The 15,466-nt window shown below is 38.8% G+C and overlaps 1 protein-coding gene across 5 annotated transcripts in view; it reads left to right on the top strand.

Annotated features, from left to right (window-relative positions):
* The window catches only part of UBE3D (ubiquitin protein ligase E3D), a 185,922-nt gene that overhangs the window by 93,299 nt on the left and 77,157 nt on the right, over positions 1-15,466 (top strand). For all 5 annotated transcript variants that reach the window (XM_054492809.2, XM_054492810.2, XM_054492817.2 and 2 more), the window contains one exon: positions 9,095-9,233. In XM_054492809.2, the coding sequence (XP_054348784.1) occupies positions 9,095-9,233 (139 nt within the window). The remainder of the gene's footprint in view (positions 1-9,094; positions 9,234-15,466) is intronic.

The raw sequence follows: 15,466 nt of genomic DNA, 5'->3' as shown, positions 1-15,466 counted from the left end.
GAGACAGGGAATGGAAATAAAAGATTAATAAAATAAAAAAATGAAAAAAATACTTTTAAGGTGATGAACTGCATAGTATAGAGACCAATTTGTCTCACATTTTGTTTGCAAGTAAAAATTTTCTAGAATTAATTCCAATAGCAACCATAATAATGTTTGAGTTTCTGTTGGGAATATTTACTAGTTCTACTAGTTCACGGTTACATAATTAAATCAGTGTATTCAGCATCCATCCATCTTGATAAGAAAGAGCTGAATAGATCTATAGGTATCCCTAGAGCTGATTTAATTTTTCCACAAATTCTTTTTTTGTTAAATTTAAATATGATATACATACCATAAAATTTGTTCTTTTAAAGGGTACAATTCAGTGGTTTTTAAGTATATTTTAAGTACAACAAGGTTGTACCACTATCACTATCTAATTTCAGAATATTTCCGCCACCCTAAAATGAAACTCTGCCCACTAGCAATCACTCCCCATTCCTCCTTCCAGCCCCTGACAACCCCTAACCTGCTTTCTGTCTTTATGGATTTGCCTATTCTGAGTATTTTATATAAATGGCATCATACAATATGTGGCATACAGATGAGGAATGCCTTAAAAGACATACCAGTCAGTTGCAATATATGGATCTTATTTAGTCCAAACTGAAACTATTAAAAAAAAAATAATTGAGGCAGTTGAGGATATTTGAGCCCTAACTACAGACCTGATATGAAAGAACTGTTACTTTTTGCAAAGTGTAATACATTATATTGTGGATATTCTTTTTAAAAGAATCTATCTTTAAAGATACATACTGAATTATTTCCTCATGAAATGAATGATATGTTGTCTGGGATTTCCTCCAAAATAATTCAGAGGGGTTGGGGGCGTGTGGAGATACAAATGAAACAAAGTTGGCCGTGTGAGAATGATGGCTTGAAGCTGGGTCTTGGGTTCATGGGTTCATTATACTTTTCTCTCTTATTTTTGAATTTGTATTTGAAATTTTCCATAATGAAAAGTTTTTTAAAATCTGAAGAAGTAGCTGGCCTCTTTAGATAGACTTCTAATTATTATGTTCTTAATTATATTACTTCTAATTATGAAGTTTCTGACAGGCTTGTTTGTAGGGTGGATTCTCTTCTTCTTCTTCTTTTTTTTTTTTTTTTTTGAGATGGAGTTTTGCTCTTGTTGTCCAGGCTGGAGGACAATGGCGCTATCTCAGCTCACCGCAACCTCCGCCTCCCAAGTTCTAGCGATTCTCCTGCTTCAGTCTCCCGAGTAGCTGGGATTACAGGCATGCGCCACCACACCTGGCTAATTTTTTGTATTTTTAGTAGAGATGGGGTTTCTCCATGTTGGTCAGGCTGGTCTTGAACTCCTGACCTCAGGTGATCCACTGGCCTCGGCATCCCAAAGTGCTGGGATTACAGGCATGAGCCACTGTTCTCTTCTTTAATGAAAGTGTTCCCAGTCTAATTTCTGTGTTCTCAGTGACTGCTGTTTTGCAATGATACAAGCATTTGTAAAAGACAGAAGTTCTTATTTTTTGGCATGAAGTAATACGTTTAATTTCGAGACTGCCTTATTGGTATCTTATTTAAATGAGAACCATTTTCCCCATGCTTTCTGATGTGTGGGAGATTTACCTTGACAAACTTACCGTCATATGGGCAAAGTTTGAAAGGCATAGCATTCAGGAATTGTGTACTTAAATTCTCTCAAGATCCCTTTAATTCAAAGAGAATTAAAGACCAATTTTGGCATTTGTGATTTAAAAGGGTCAAATTTTTCTTCTGTCATTTTCAAAGAAAAATTTTCTTGTGGATACTGTTCATTACTTAATGAACTTTATTTGGACAAACAGTGGTTTGTATGTGCATTTTTTCAGGGTCTATTTTTATTTAATTAATGCTTTTGAAATATTTTAAGTATAATGCACTCAATATGGCTAATCAGAACAGACATTTCAATATATTTAGATGTTTCAAAATGTTGTATTCCTAAGAGTGGCTTATAAGAATTTTAAAATTTTGGTTATGTATTAAATAGATGAATGTTTATAAAAATTCTATCACTAAGTTGTTGCCATTTGCTTGTTTTGCTAGTTTGAGAGCTTAAATTGATGGACATATCATTGGTATAGCTTTGAAAGTGAGCATCTAAAATTTACAGGTATAAGCAACATAATATTTCAATATCTTTAATAGGCTCTTTGCTTTCTTAGGTTCGTCTAGGGTTGAAGAGTTCAAATTATCTACTAAAATATGAGAAACGAGGTTTAAGTTAAATATTTTCATCTTGAGCTCTCTCATACATACCATTTTTTCTTCTCTACACAATAATATGTTGGATTCCTTTTAAATATTTTAATTTTGGTAGAGTTGTTATATCATTTCTATTGTCATTTTAACCTGTGTTACATTAAACAACCTCCATGTTTCCTAGAAGACTATATCACCTTTCTGTTTACTCAGGTTCTTTTCTTGATATTGATTGGTTTGATTCATTCTCAATTTCACCATATTTGTTAGAAGCGATAGAAAGTGACTTTTTTCCCGTTCTCAATGCCTCTTTGAAAATAGATAGGCTGTAGTTGCTTCTCTAGGGAATTTTGACAAGGCAAAAGTTTAGAAAGAAGGATGGTGTGTCCTCTACTTGTATTTTGGTCTGTTAGACTAAGGTCATCTGACTGACAGTTCTGGTCTCCTAGGAAAGCTTTTCCTCTCTCAGTACTTTAAAAATCACAGAAGTAAGTTTCAATTGATGTTTAGTTCATTGTTCCTTTTGAAGTATCTTTCTTATTGACTTATAGTGGATGATTACTGATTTAGGTCCAATAGTCTGTGATGTCTTTATAGGAAATACCAGAAATGTTCCAGATTCTGCCCTATGGTTCTTAAAATGCTTGATCAACAGACATTTGTATTGATATTTATGATGGTTCATACTGAATGTCAACTGCATTGGATTGAAGGATGAAAAGTGTTGATCCTGGGTGTGTCTGTGAGGGTGTTGCCAAAGGAGATTAACATTTGAGTCAGTAGGCTGGGAAAGGCAGACCCACCCTTAATCTGGGTGGGCATCATCTAATCAACTGCCAGCTCAGCCAGGATATAAAGCAGGCAGAAAAACATGAAAAGGCTAAATTGACTTAGCCTCCCAGCCTACCTGCTTCTCCCATGCTGGATGCTTCCTGTTCTGGAACATTGAACTCCAAGTTCTTTGGCTTTGGGACTGGGACTAGTTTCCTTGCTCCTTAGCTTGCAAACAGCCTATTGTGGGACCTTATGATTGTGTGAGTTAACACTCCTTAATAAACTTCCCTATATATCTATCTGTCTTATTAGTTCTGTTTCTCTAGAGAACCAAGACTAATATAATATGTGAGTCATGGGCAGAGTTGCAAGTGACACCTCTGGTTTTATCAGCATATGTCCTAAATTCCACATAATGAGTTTGGTGATTGTTTTAGGATATGCTGTGTGGATTCAGTATGCCAAGCCATTTCTTCCTCTTTCCATTTTGTTCTCTTTTATTTCTTTCTCCCTAAAAAAAAAAAAAAAAAAAAAAAAAGATGAAAACTTTACCTGAAGTTTTGAGGGAAAGTTACCTGTAGTTCTTACTCTCCTAAACAACTAATTTCATTTTTTATTTATTACTTTCTTTGTTCATATGTATGAATGCTTCCTGTGATTAAAGTAATATTTTATGTGATTGAAATTACAGAGAAAGTTTATAAATCATAACATTAGAAATAAGTCCTGAGACTCATGAAAAATGTACTGTGGGAATAGAAAGAGCAGGATGAACATTAGAAATTTGAGCAATATTAGACCTAGCTGATTTGTCTAATTTCAAAAATAAGAATGTTCAAATTATTTTAAGATGAAGTGTTTTGAGATATCTAGAATTTACCCTATCATTTGACTTTGGGGTTTTTAATCTCTTTGGGTGGAATTAAATAATGCCTAATATACTTTTGCCTTGTTCATGGAATATTAAAAAGAATGGGATTTAGATGGTAAAGATCATGCTTGAGATTTTCCTATCATTTATTGGCCCTGTGATCAAGATAACACTCTTTTCCTTTATGCACTTCAATGGGAATAAAAATTGTTAAATCACAGAATATGTTAAGGATTAATTTTAAAATGCCAACGTTGGATTTACATACCATGCAAATGTCTGTAATTACATAGAGACATGGGTAACTAACATGATAACTAATTGTATCTTTTTTGTGACTGTGGTTATCATTACTGTAACAATGTCCTTTTGTATAAATTTTGATAGTTTGATACATTGGACAGGTTGTGTACCTGACTCCAAGGTCCTGTGAGGAAATTAGGCTCCAGAGTGCTTGTCCGTGATCACTCACTGGTGAGTGACAAGGCGGTGCCAATGTATTTTTATTTCTGTTTGAGTGTCCATTTTTGATAGGTCGTACCATAGCCATTTAGCAGCATGTTGAAACTTTTAAGCAGCATTTAAAATTTCCTTTGTCTGAACCAGAAATCACATCAACAGCATAACATTAACTTGCTTTTGATTATAAAAATAACACTTGAAAAATAAAAGTGTAAAGAAGAAAATGTAGAAACCAGATTATTATTTTCCTGTAGTGGAAACAACCGTGAGTGTATTGCCTCCTAATCTTTTTTTCTCCTCACGTGTTATTTTCACTTACTCTAACATGAGTATTTTTCATTTTCTATCTTACTGCCTTTCCTAGTCAAGTTTTAAAGTAATACAGACACACACACACACACACACACACACACACACACACACGTACAAAATAAATTAGCATCTTTTTTGTTTTTTTTTTGTTTTATTGTTGCCCAGGCTGGAGAGCAATGGCACGATCTCAGCCTACCACAACCTCTGCCTCCCGGGTTCCAACAATTCCCCTGCCTCAGCCTCCCAAGTAGCTGGGATTACAGGCATGCACCACCACGCCTGGCTAATTTTTTGTATTTTAGTAGAGACAGGGTTTCTCCATGTTGATCAGGCTGGTCTCAAACTCCCGACCTCAGGTGATCTGCCCACCGAATAACTTCTTAAAAAAAGATCAAAATACTCAACTATATTTTGCAAGCCAAAGAGTTATCTTGCAGAAGAAGTAGGCATTAGCAGATTCAGTTATTAAATTCCTACTTATGGTTTGCTTGGAGAGGATAATATATACAGTGTCCTCAGCAGTCAGTGTGGTGTGGTGCGAATAGCACAGACTTTGCATTTGGGCTGACCTGACTGAATCCTGGTCCCACTTCTTGCTAACTGCATGATGTTGGACAATCACTTAACTTCTCTGCCTTTGGTTTCCTATTTTTAAAATGGGATGAATGATGCCTACCGTTCAGGGCTGCTTTAGGATTAGAGACAACAAATATAACTAAAGTGCCTGACCTGGTGCCTGGATGTGTTAGGCATAGGATAAGTGATAGTCAGAAGAAACCTAAGGCCTTAGGCTTACAAAACTGAAGTAATTTTGTAAAAATAAAAGGCAACCATGTTATAGCCGTAATTAACTAAGTAACTGTGTCTTCAAAATATTTATTTGCATAATTTACCATTTTCCCTTTCTCTTGCAAATATATTACTGCCCAAACTGGAATGGAAAATGATGAAAAAGTGACTGTCTTGAGATGCTTTCTACCGTGGTAGGCCGTGGTCCAGGCTACAGTGTTTACCACATTTTGAGAAGGTCCAAAGCATCATGGGCCTGGAATAGGGCTTAGAGATTCACTCACTGATGAGTTCCCAAGGAACATTCACAATCCAGGGCAAGAGATCCAATTCAGAAAAAGCAAAAACCTTTTCACCATACTTTTTAAAAAAATTCAGAATGAAAGTAGCTTCAGTGAACGCTATTGTGGGTGGCAGGAGTTGGGGTCAGGGGTATAAATTCTGAAAACTTGAGTTGTTTTATTGAACATACAAATGTCAGTGAGAAAATTGAAAAGGTATTTATTTTAGCCAGTAAGAGGTTAATACCTGACTGTGTCTGCAGAAAAGCAACATTGAGGCAACTTTTAAATCTTTATTTCCGAAGAAGATGAGAAAGTTAGAGGAAATCACTCATGTCTGATCTAGAAAGAATTAGAGACATAGACATATCCCAAATAAGAATACTAGTAAGGCATTTGTTTCCTTTATAAGAATTTGCCTAATACCATATTTATATCACTTACAAATGCCTTACTAGTATATAAGTGATATAAGTATGGTATTAGGCAAGTTCTTATAAAGGAAACAGGACAGTATCTCTAAGAAATGATATGTAAGTGGGTCTCACAGGATGAACAGAAATTCAGCAGCAAGGATAACTGCCTTCCAGGCCCAGTTAACTGTATATGTAAGACAACAGTGGATTATGGAGAGCATGAGGAAGGGGTGTGGGTGGAGAGTGAGCTTAGAGCCACTGCACTAGCACTAAGTTTGAATTATGGAAAAGACAGCAACATTTTAATTTTCATTCCAGAGAAATGTTGAAAATGTTATATAATGAGTAAAAGCAAAAAGAATAGCAGAAGTAGTCAATCAATGTAAGATAATTTTTTAAACGCAGAAAAGACACTTAAATGTGCCTTTGCCTATGAATGAGTGAAGGACATGCCATCCCCAAATATGTCAGATTGGTATATTGATTATTTAGAGGTGAAAACTTTGGAGAAATTGGAGTCTCGTGAGGCTGTGTGGACGGGATGCCTTCCTGAGCTAGGAGCTCCTGTATACAGAAGAGACACTGAATGAAATTGCCAAGATGATGGTGTATGTCCCCAAGGAGGAACAGCTCTTTTCTTCCCGGGACTGCAAGCGTATTTCCCAGAGGATTAACTATTTCCCGTCATGAAGGCTAGATGAAGACTTCCTGGAGCTGCCTTTCTTCCACTAACAGGACCCTGGGAGGCCTGTAGGAGCGCCCTGTTTGGGACTGTGAGGTGCTTGAAGGGGTGTGGACTGGCATCCAGCTGTCACTAACATACAATTGCTGTGTAAAAGGCAGGCCTTACATTCATTAGGAGCAGAGCCAATCCTTTTTTTTTTTGGAGGTCCCACTGACATGGGAACTTGGATCACTGGATTTGAAGAAACAGAGCCAATTCTTAAGATCACTTGGTGCCTTAAAGACACGCATTCCAAAGTGGAATGTGGTTGAAGGAAGTGGGCCAGGTGGTTGAAGAAAGCCATGTGGGAGCTCAACAAATCAAGGGCTTATTATGACGCTGCAAATGGTCTCTTTAGCATCTCAGCTCTTCTGCAAGGAAGAGCTTGGGTGTTAGACCTCAGAGGCTGTAGGGTCCTTGGGTTACAGAGCAGGGGAGAATGAAGTTCTGTGACCCAGGGGTGGAGAGTACACTCTAGGTTTGCGGGCTGGTGGTACTCCCAGAGGAAAGCCAAGGTGCTTCTGTTGTGAGCGGATCAGCAAAGAGCCTCAGGCTGAAGGGAGAAGTGCACAGAGGAAGGTATTTTACAAATCAGGTCAGTTTAGGGCAAGACTTATTATGCTCTACAGATTTTGAGGGGAGTGGGGGACCTTTTTAAAAACAGGGGTCTTGACAAGTTGTATGTAAAGATTAAAATTTTCTATTTTTCTAAAAAAAAAAAAAAATTAAAGGGCATGGTTTGTCTTTTCCTGCATGCAGCAAGCAATCAAGATTCCTCTGGGAGGGGCACCCTCTCCATACCAAGGTGAGAAAACAGCGTTTATCACCAGAGACTTGGAATTGGAGACTGCAATGGACCCGAATAAACATATTTACCTTATCTTCCATCTGTTTTACACACGCCCACACCATATATCTCTGGTGACTCCCCTAGAAAATTTACTTCCTCTAGCCACATTTTCCTTGTCCTGTCATTTTCCTCATACTTATCACTCTGTGCCTAAAAATGTATAAAAGCATCTTGCTTTAGCCACTTCTTTGGACTTCACTTACTTGTAAAGATCACCATGTATATGTAAAACTAATAAAATTTGTAGCCTTTCTCTTGTTAATCTGCCTGGTGTCAGTTTGGCTCCCAGATCCAGCTGAAGAGCCTACTAAGAGCTAAAAGGGCGTTGGAGGTGATCTATTCTCCCCTACACTAAAACTGGACCAGTGTCTTATTCCAGTTCAACTAGTTGGCCAGTACTTCAAAGGAGAGTGAACTCCATCACCCCACATCAGAAATCTGTCAGCATAATAAGTAACCTGATTGATAAAACATCTAAACCATTTGCCATGACTTCTTCTGTAAAGTGTTTAAAATCCATTATGTCCCAAACCACTGATTCTCTCCAAGTTTCCATTATTCACCACTGATTTGGTTAAAGATCGCTTTTCAGAGAGAAGTTTATAGAAGTGGCAAAAAATACATGTATATTTATATAAACCAATATAAATATTATATACATATATCTTTAAAATTAGTGATAAGAGACACTTTGGTCGCAGATCAGAGAGGAAATAAGTAAATAGAAAAGTTGAAAACCTAAAACTCATGCTATTCTTATTACTTTATTTTCTCATAATTATTTTTTGATGTTTCCCTTTACTGTAAGCACTAGATGAGGAGCCAGGAAGCCAGGATTCTAGACCCAGCCATATCACTTTCTACACATTGCCTCATCTCAGACAGATCCCTTTACTTCTCTAGCCCTTGGTTTCCTGATCTCTAAAATGAAAGGATTTTCAAATAGGTTCCGCAGGATATAACAGAGATGCTTCAAGGGCCACTCTGGAAGATGAAGGGAGGCCTCCTGCCAACCTTTCCCCTTCAGACAGAGCAGCTTCGCTTTTATTTGTATTATAAATTGGGGCTGTTACAAGATTTTTTTTTTTTTTTTTTTTTACAAAAGGATTCTGTCACTTTTTAAAAGTTTGAAAATCACTGAGCTAAATGTTCCATAAGGGCCTATCCAGCTCAGAAAACCATTTTCATAGCTGTCGAATGGGGATAACAATAGTTCCTTCTCTTAGGTTTTTTAATATAGTTTATTTCTAGTTTTTGTACTTTGCCTTTTTCTCTCACAATTGAGTTTTCTTCTTTCATATCAGATTTTTCAAATAATTATGATAATGCATTTTTGAAAGTTAATGTGTTGGTGTGTTCCAGACTTATCAGCTCGTGGGAAAGTGACATCAGCGTCCACCCGCTAACCCTGCCCTCTGCAACCTGCTTGGAGCTGCTGTTGATATTATCAAAGAGTAATGCCAATCTGCCTTCATCCCTTCGCCATATGAATTCCTTTCAGGTGAGCAATGACTTCTTTTCTAGGCTGTGATTTCTCAGTTTTACTTGGAATTATTTTTCAAGGATCCTCTCTTTCACGGGAGATAGCCCGTGGAATTCCCCAGTTTCAAATCATAACAAGCATAATGCATGTATTGCTTTGTCTATCTGTTTTTTGTTTGTTTGTTTGTTTGTTTTTTAGAGGCAGAGACTCGCTCTGTTGCCCAGGCTGGAGTGAAGTGGTGCAATCTCGGCTCACAGCAGCCTCCACCTCGCAGGTTTAAGCAATTCTCATGCCTCAGCCTCCCCAGTAGCTGGGACTACAGGTGCATGCCACCACACCTGGCTAAATTTTTGTATTTTTAGTAGAGACAGGGTTTCACTGTGTTGCCCAGGCTGGTCTCAAACTCCTGAGCTCAGGCAATCCACGTGCCTCAGCCTCCCAAAGTGCTGGGATTACTGGCGTGAGCCACCGCATCTGGCCTTTGTCTATCTCTTTTTAAATAAATGAACAAACAGATGCTCAGAATTGACTAGGTAATTGTCTAGTTGTGGCAGAACTCACAGCTGTATAACTCCAGGCTTTGTTCTCCAGCTCCCATCTTGCCTCTGGGAAATGGCAAGAAGATCAGGTAGACACTTGTGAATGCCACCTCCCTTCTCCCAAGTTTGCAGGAGACCCAGGAATCTTAACCATTATTAGTGGCTTTGCTGCTGTTAGCCTGAAGTCAGATTGCCAAATGGATGTTTAACAGGATTGGTCTATTTAACAGGGTTCTACTTTCTGAGCCATTTCCCTCTCTCTCCTTAGCCCTCTCCCTTATCACTTCCCTACTGCCCTTGATATTTATTTGTTCTCCTAGTCTAACTCAGTTCTGCAAATGTAGACTGGCCAGCAAGATGACCAGCAGGAAGACCCCCCTCTTCCCTCATAGTCAGCTGATTGTCAAATGAGTGTCAAATGAGAATTAAATGTTAACTTGTGGCTTAAGTTGTGGCCCTATCACTACTGTATGTAATTGCACTAATCTGCGACTCTTGACAATGGGAAAATACGAGCCCTCGGATGCTGGTGGGAATACAACGTACATTGCTGAGAAATAAATAAACATGGGTTGTTTCTACTTCTGAAGGGTTGTTAATGTATCCTAAGAAAACTTCAGGAGCATTGTATATTGCTTGGTACCTCTGTTATGTGGTAAAACAAGATGTGGATTTTCCTATGAATCATATCTCAAGAAATGGAGAGAAAAAAACTGCTCCAATCTTATTTACATTCCTCTCCTCTTGGAAATCTGTTACATGGATTGTCTCTGTGATGCTCTTCCTCTTTCTGAGCCTCAGGCACTCATAGAGTACAGTCTTTGGTCTTAGCATGCCTATTTATATTTGTTGCCCGTTGGTCAACTCCAATCCTGGTGTCTCAAAGGATCTTAAAGAACATCTTCTCATTTTGTAGGAGAGCAAATTGAGATCTGGAGCAATGGATTGAGTTGGCCAGGAAACACTCAAGTGGGTCAGAGGCCAAACTGGACTCACTCACCAGGGTTACTCCATCTGCCACCAACTGCAGTGCCCACTAAGGTCCTGGGGTAGAGTGAGTGTGAGTGGTGGGTGGAGGCAGGTTATTAGATCTGCCTTGGAATGTCCACAGCCTCCCCTTATTTTGCCGTAGTTTGTGTTTATTTTATTTATTCATATACTGCCTTAAACCAGATATGATTTAAAATTCTGTATATCCATATTTCTTTAAATTCTGCTCATGGGATTGAATAATGCAAAAGTTTGTATATGCCCACAAATGTTCATGGAGGGAGAGACAAGAAACTTAACAGTGGTTATCTTTGAGGAGTGAAGCTGAAAAACAATAATTTTTTATTTCACTCCTTCCCTCATGTACTGTTTGAAATTTGCACGCCATGGGTGAGTGGGCAGCAAGAGAAATGACTGACTTAAGGGATTTTATGGCATATTGGGGGAAATAGGACAGTCATCCATGGATGATTTAACTTGAGAGTAATTTTATTACAAAGTAGCCTCAACACAAGTCTTAAAGAAATTAAAGGTAAAAGAGTAATCTAAACCAAATATGGGAGGTTTGGGAGGAAGACCAATCTATATTTCTTCCCTGTGAGACCCAGGAGGCCTTGCCCCCTTTAAGGATGTCATCTCAATCTCATAGAAACACAGGTGCATGAAGCCTGGCCTGCAATTGGCGGCATTAGTGTGGTCTTAGCACCTTTAATTGGAGGAGCTCTTAGAGTGGTCTGAATGTTAATTACTCAATTCCCTTTTCTATTGGTGATTGTACTTCATGTAGTTTTAGTCCCTTTTCTGAATATTATTGTCAGAAACACACACGCTTTTCCAGTTTCACAGATACAGAGAAACTTGGCAGAATCTTATGAACTGGTTTGGTCCCTGCTGTCACCCCTGGAAAGATGTATTCTTATAAGGAACATACCAGGAATCATCTTCCCTATCCAGGTCTTCACTCCAAGATGAAGGATCAGTGGAAATGGGAAAGTGTGTGTCAGGATTAGAAAGAGATGCTCTGCTTTTTCATCTTTGTACCACCCACTTCATCATTTATTATAATGGCAAAGAATGCGGCTTCTAATTTTGCCTGTGTTTAGGATTTTTTTTTAATTGGAAATTCACTTTCATGCACATTTTTTAAGAGCTATAATGGCAAGAGCTATAAAATAGCAGAATGACACTTGTTAAAGTTATCTTTACATTTCCAATTCTCTTACTTTTCTGGCTGAGTCACTGTGAGCAGTGCTGCTTTTTCTGTAAAGCTGTCATTTTAGGATTCACTTGGTGCTTCTGCTTGAGCTGTTATCACTGCTGAATCTCAAAAAGAAGAGTTTATCTTATTAATTAAAACAACATAATATGAAATTCTAACTTCTTAAATTATACTGTAACATTTCTCTCAGGCCAACAGGGATCTCTTTTGGTGGTTTTGTTATAAATACAGCTTCCACTCTTATAGTACCTTACTATTTCTAATGCGATTATAAGCCAACAAAATGTAGGATTTGATTGAGATTCACTGACATATTGCTAAGCATATACTAAGTTGTTGCAGCGGTCCCAAGAAGATGGATGGACTTATCATTCCTTATCATGTCACTTCCTGCTTAAAATTCTTCCATGGCATCCTGTTGCAATGAAAATAAAATCCAAACTCCTTATCTTGGCCAATAAGGCCGGGGAACATCTTGGCCCTGCCTCCCTTTCTGACCTCATCTCCAGCTCTCTCACTGTCACTCTGCTCCAGGCACACTGGCCCTATCTCCCTGTCCTTACCACGAGCTGGTTCTGGCTGTAGGATCTGTGGACTGGCTGTTTTCTCTGCTACTGGGAGAATATTCTGCACCCGGTCTTTGCATGGCCAGCTGCTTCTTGTGGTTCAGGTCTCAGTTCAGGTATCCCCTCTGAGGAGAGGCCCAACCTGACCCCCCTTCTTCACATCACCATTACTCTGTTTAATTTTCTTCATAGCACTTTCCACTATTTGATCTTGTTCATTTATTTGTTCGTCTTTTTCCTCTACTAAAATATGTGTTGACTGAATGAATGGGGGAATGTCTGTTTTTGTTCAATATTGTGCCAACAGAACTTAGTATAGTGCCTGGATGTAGGAAGAAGTTAATAAATATTGGATGGCTGGCCAGATGGCTGGATGGGTGGATGAAGGCACTGTTAAAATGCAGATGGACACAGCCATGTGACGTTCTAGAAATCTAAAAGAGTGAGCTGGGTTACACAGAAGTATGTACAGTATACACTCAGGGCAGAAGCAGCAGCCCTTTCTCTGCTGGGGCAGTGCTAGACTCAACAGATAAGGTCTGGATTTAAGATATGTCAACAAAGTTGAGCACAGATGGGTATCCACATTGAAACTGCAACGTGGTGTTTTGTACAAATGAGAAAAACTCGAAGAAGAGTTCAGCCCTTAGAAAGAGCTGGCAAGATTCAGATAAGCAAAGTGATCAATATATATGATGGGACTCTCTGGGTACTGGAGACCACAGTACCACAGTAGGGAATATGGGAATGATGCCCAAGCTTTTGTGCCAGAAACCAAGGCAGTAGGCATTAGAGGTGCAGAGGTGTCCTCTGGAGGAGGCAAGTTGCAGCCTGTTGACGTCATTGCCGTTGCTAGTTTATTTCACTCTGTGTGCTTCAGAACTCTGGAGTTAGGTGGCACAAGGCCATTTCTATACCCATCTTGCTGGGCAGCAACCAGCTCTTAACCTGAAGTCCTGCAATGGCAGCTTTAAATATAGGTAAGATGTCTGGAAGGTAGAACCTTAAAAGCAATCAGGTTGGAACCAGGACTGGGCAAGAGCTGCTGGTTTTAATGGCAACTATGTATTTTTCCTAGAATCCTGGCCTATTGCAGCTAGAAGGAATAACTAGTCTAATAATCTTATTTTTATAGATAAGGAAACACATACCCAAGAAGGTTAAGTTGATATTGGAGACTGAAATTTGATTTCTTAGTTCTGCTTTTTGTGCTACAGAGAGTATGTTGACTTCTCTTTGGGTAGAGAGGGGATTTTTCTATACTTAGCATTTCTCTGGCCAAAGTAGCTCACACCTGTAATACCAGCACTTTGGGGGCTGAAGCAGGAGGATCACTTGAGCCTAGGAGTTCAGGTCCACCCCGGGCAACATAATGAGATGCCCTCTATGTAAAAAATTAAAAAATTAACAGATGTGCTGGCATATGCCTGTAGCTCCAGCTACTCAGAAGGCTGAAGTAGGATGATTGCTTGAGCCCTGGAGGTCAATCCTGCAGTGAGCCATGATTGCGCCACTGCACTGCAGCTTGGGTGAGAGTGAGACCCTATCTAAAAAAAAAAAAAAAAATTAGATATTAATAATCAGATAGTAATATAAATTTTAATAGCTAATTTTTTTTAGTTCTTTCTGTTTTCCAGGTACTGTTCTCAATGATTTGTACTTAGGAGCTCATTTCATTTTCATGACACCTCCATGAGGAAGGTATATTATTATTTCCATTTTACAGGTGCAGAAACTGAGCACAGGTGCACAGCATGCCCAAGCTCACACAGCTAATAAGTAGAGGAACATGAAGTACAAGGCCTGGCTCTAGAAGCCCTATTCTTAACCACTAAATAATGTTAACCTCTTTTAATAAGGTTGGTTAAACAAAGTTACATGTTTTTAAGTGGCATGACTTGTCAGCCCCTTGCATGTGCTTAAGGGGTAGTGTGATCCTCCTGGTTGAGGAATATGGTAAACATTATTTCCCAAATGTACTTGATAGCGGGGAGACTTTTTCTAGGGGCATTTTATGGGATTAATGTTTGCAGAACACAAATGGGGAGACACCGTTCTATCTCTGAAGACCCTTATGTACATTCTTAGTGGCAGCCTTCCTTACCTCCACAAGAAGTAGTGCTGCAGTTTTAGAGGCTGATTGTCAGGAGGATACCATCTCTTTCTTTTGAGACTAGATGGTCGTCCTTTTGGTCAGGGCCTCTTTGGTCAGAATGGCACAGTAGGAACGAGATCTGCCTTTGGCATTCCTTGGTACACACTGAATCAAGCCTGAGACCTAGAAGTCCCCTGGCTGAGCATTGCTTTCCCACCCTGTACCTGTTCCCAGTTCTATTTCAAATGGCACTCATCCACTCTGTACACTGCATACCAAAGTAGTAACGTGGCAAAGGGTTCTACTGGTAGATTAAGCCCTCTGGCTAAACTCTGCCTCTCCCCTAACTTAAGGATTGACTCCCACTGAGAATGCTCCAGAAGAGTCGTCCTTGGAAAATATACTCAACTAGGATAAGGAAGGAGTGTTTCATAGCCTTGGTCCCTGAGTGGAGGAAACCCTTCCTGTTTATTCCCACATCTTACCTCATTAACTCCAGCTCCAACCAGCTGTTCCAGGCTATCTAAATGGTATGGATAGAATTTTTAAGGGCATAGAGCCCCAGGTTAATGACAGAATTCTAAACAATTTTAGATGTTTTCACAAACACTTGCCTTTTTCAGATCCTTGCAATTCCCATTTTATTTATTCTTAATTTTTATGGGTACATAGTAGGTATATATATTTATGGGTTACATGAGATATTTTGATACAGGTATACAATGCATAACAAGCACATCAGGGTATAAATATGGTATCTGTCACCTCAAGCATTTATGCTTTGTGTTACAAACAATCCACTTATACTCTTTTGGTTATTTTTAAATGTACAATTAAATTAC

The sequence above is a fragment of the Pongo pygmaeus genome, chromosome 5, assembly GCF_028885625.2.
Source record: "Pongo pygmaeus isolate AG05252 chromosome 5, NHGRI_mPonPyg2-v2.0_pri, whole genome shotgun sequence".
NCBI classification, from domain to species: Eukaryota; Metazoa; Chordata; class Mammalia; order Primates; family Hominidae; genus Pongo; species Pongo pygmaeus.
This window is presented reverse-complemented; position numbering and strand designations above follow the sequence as displayed.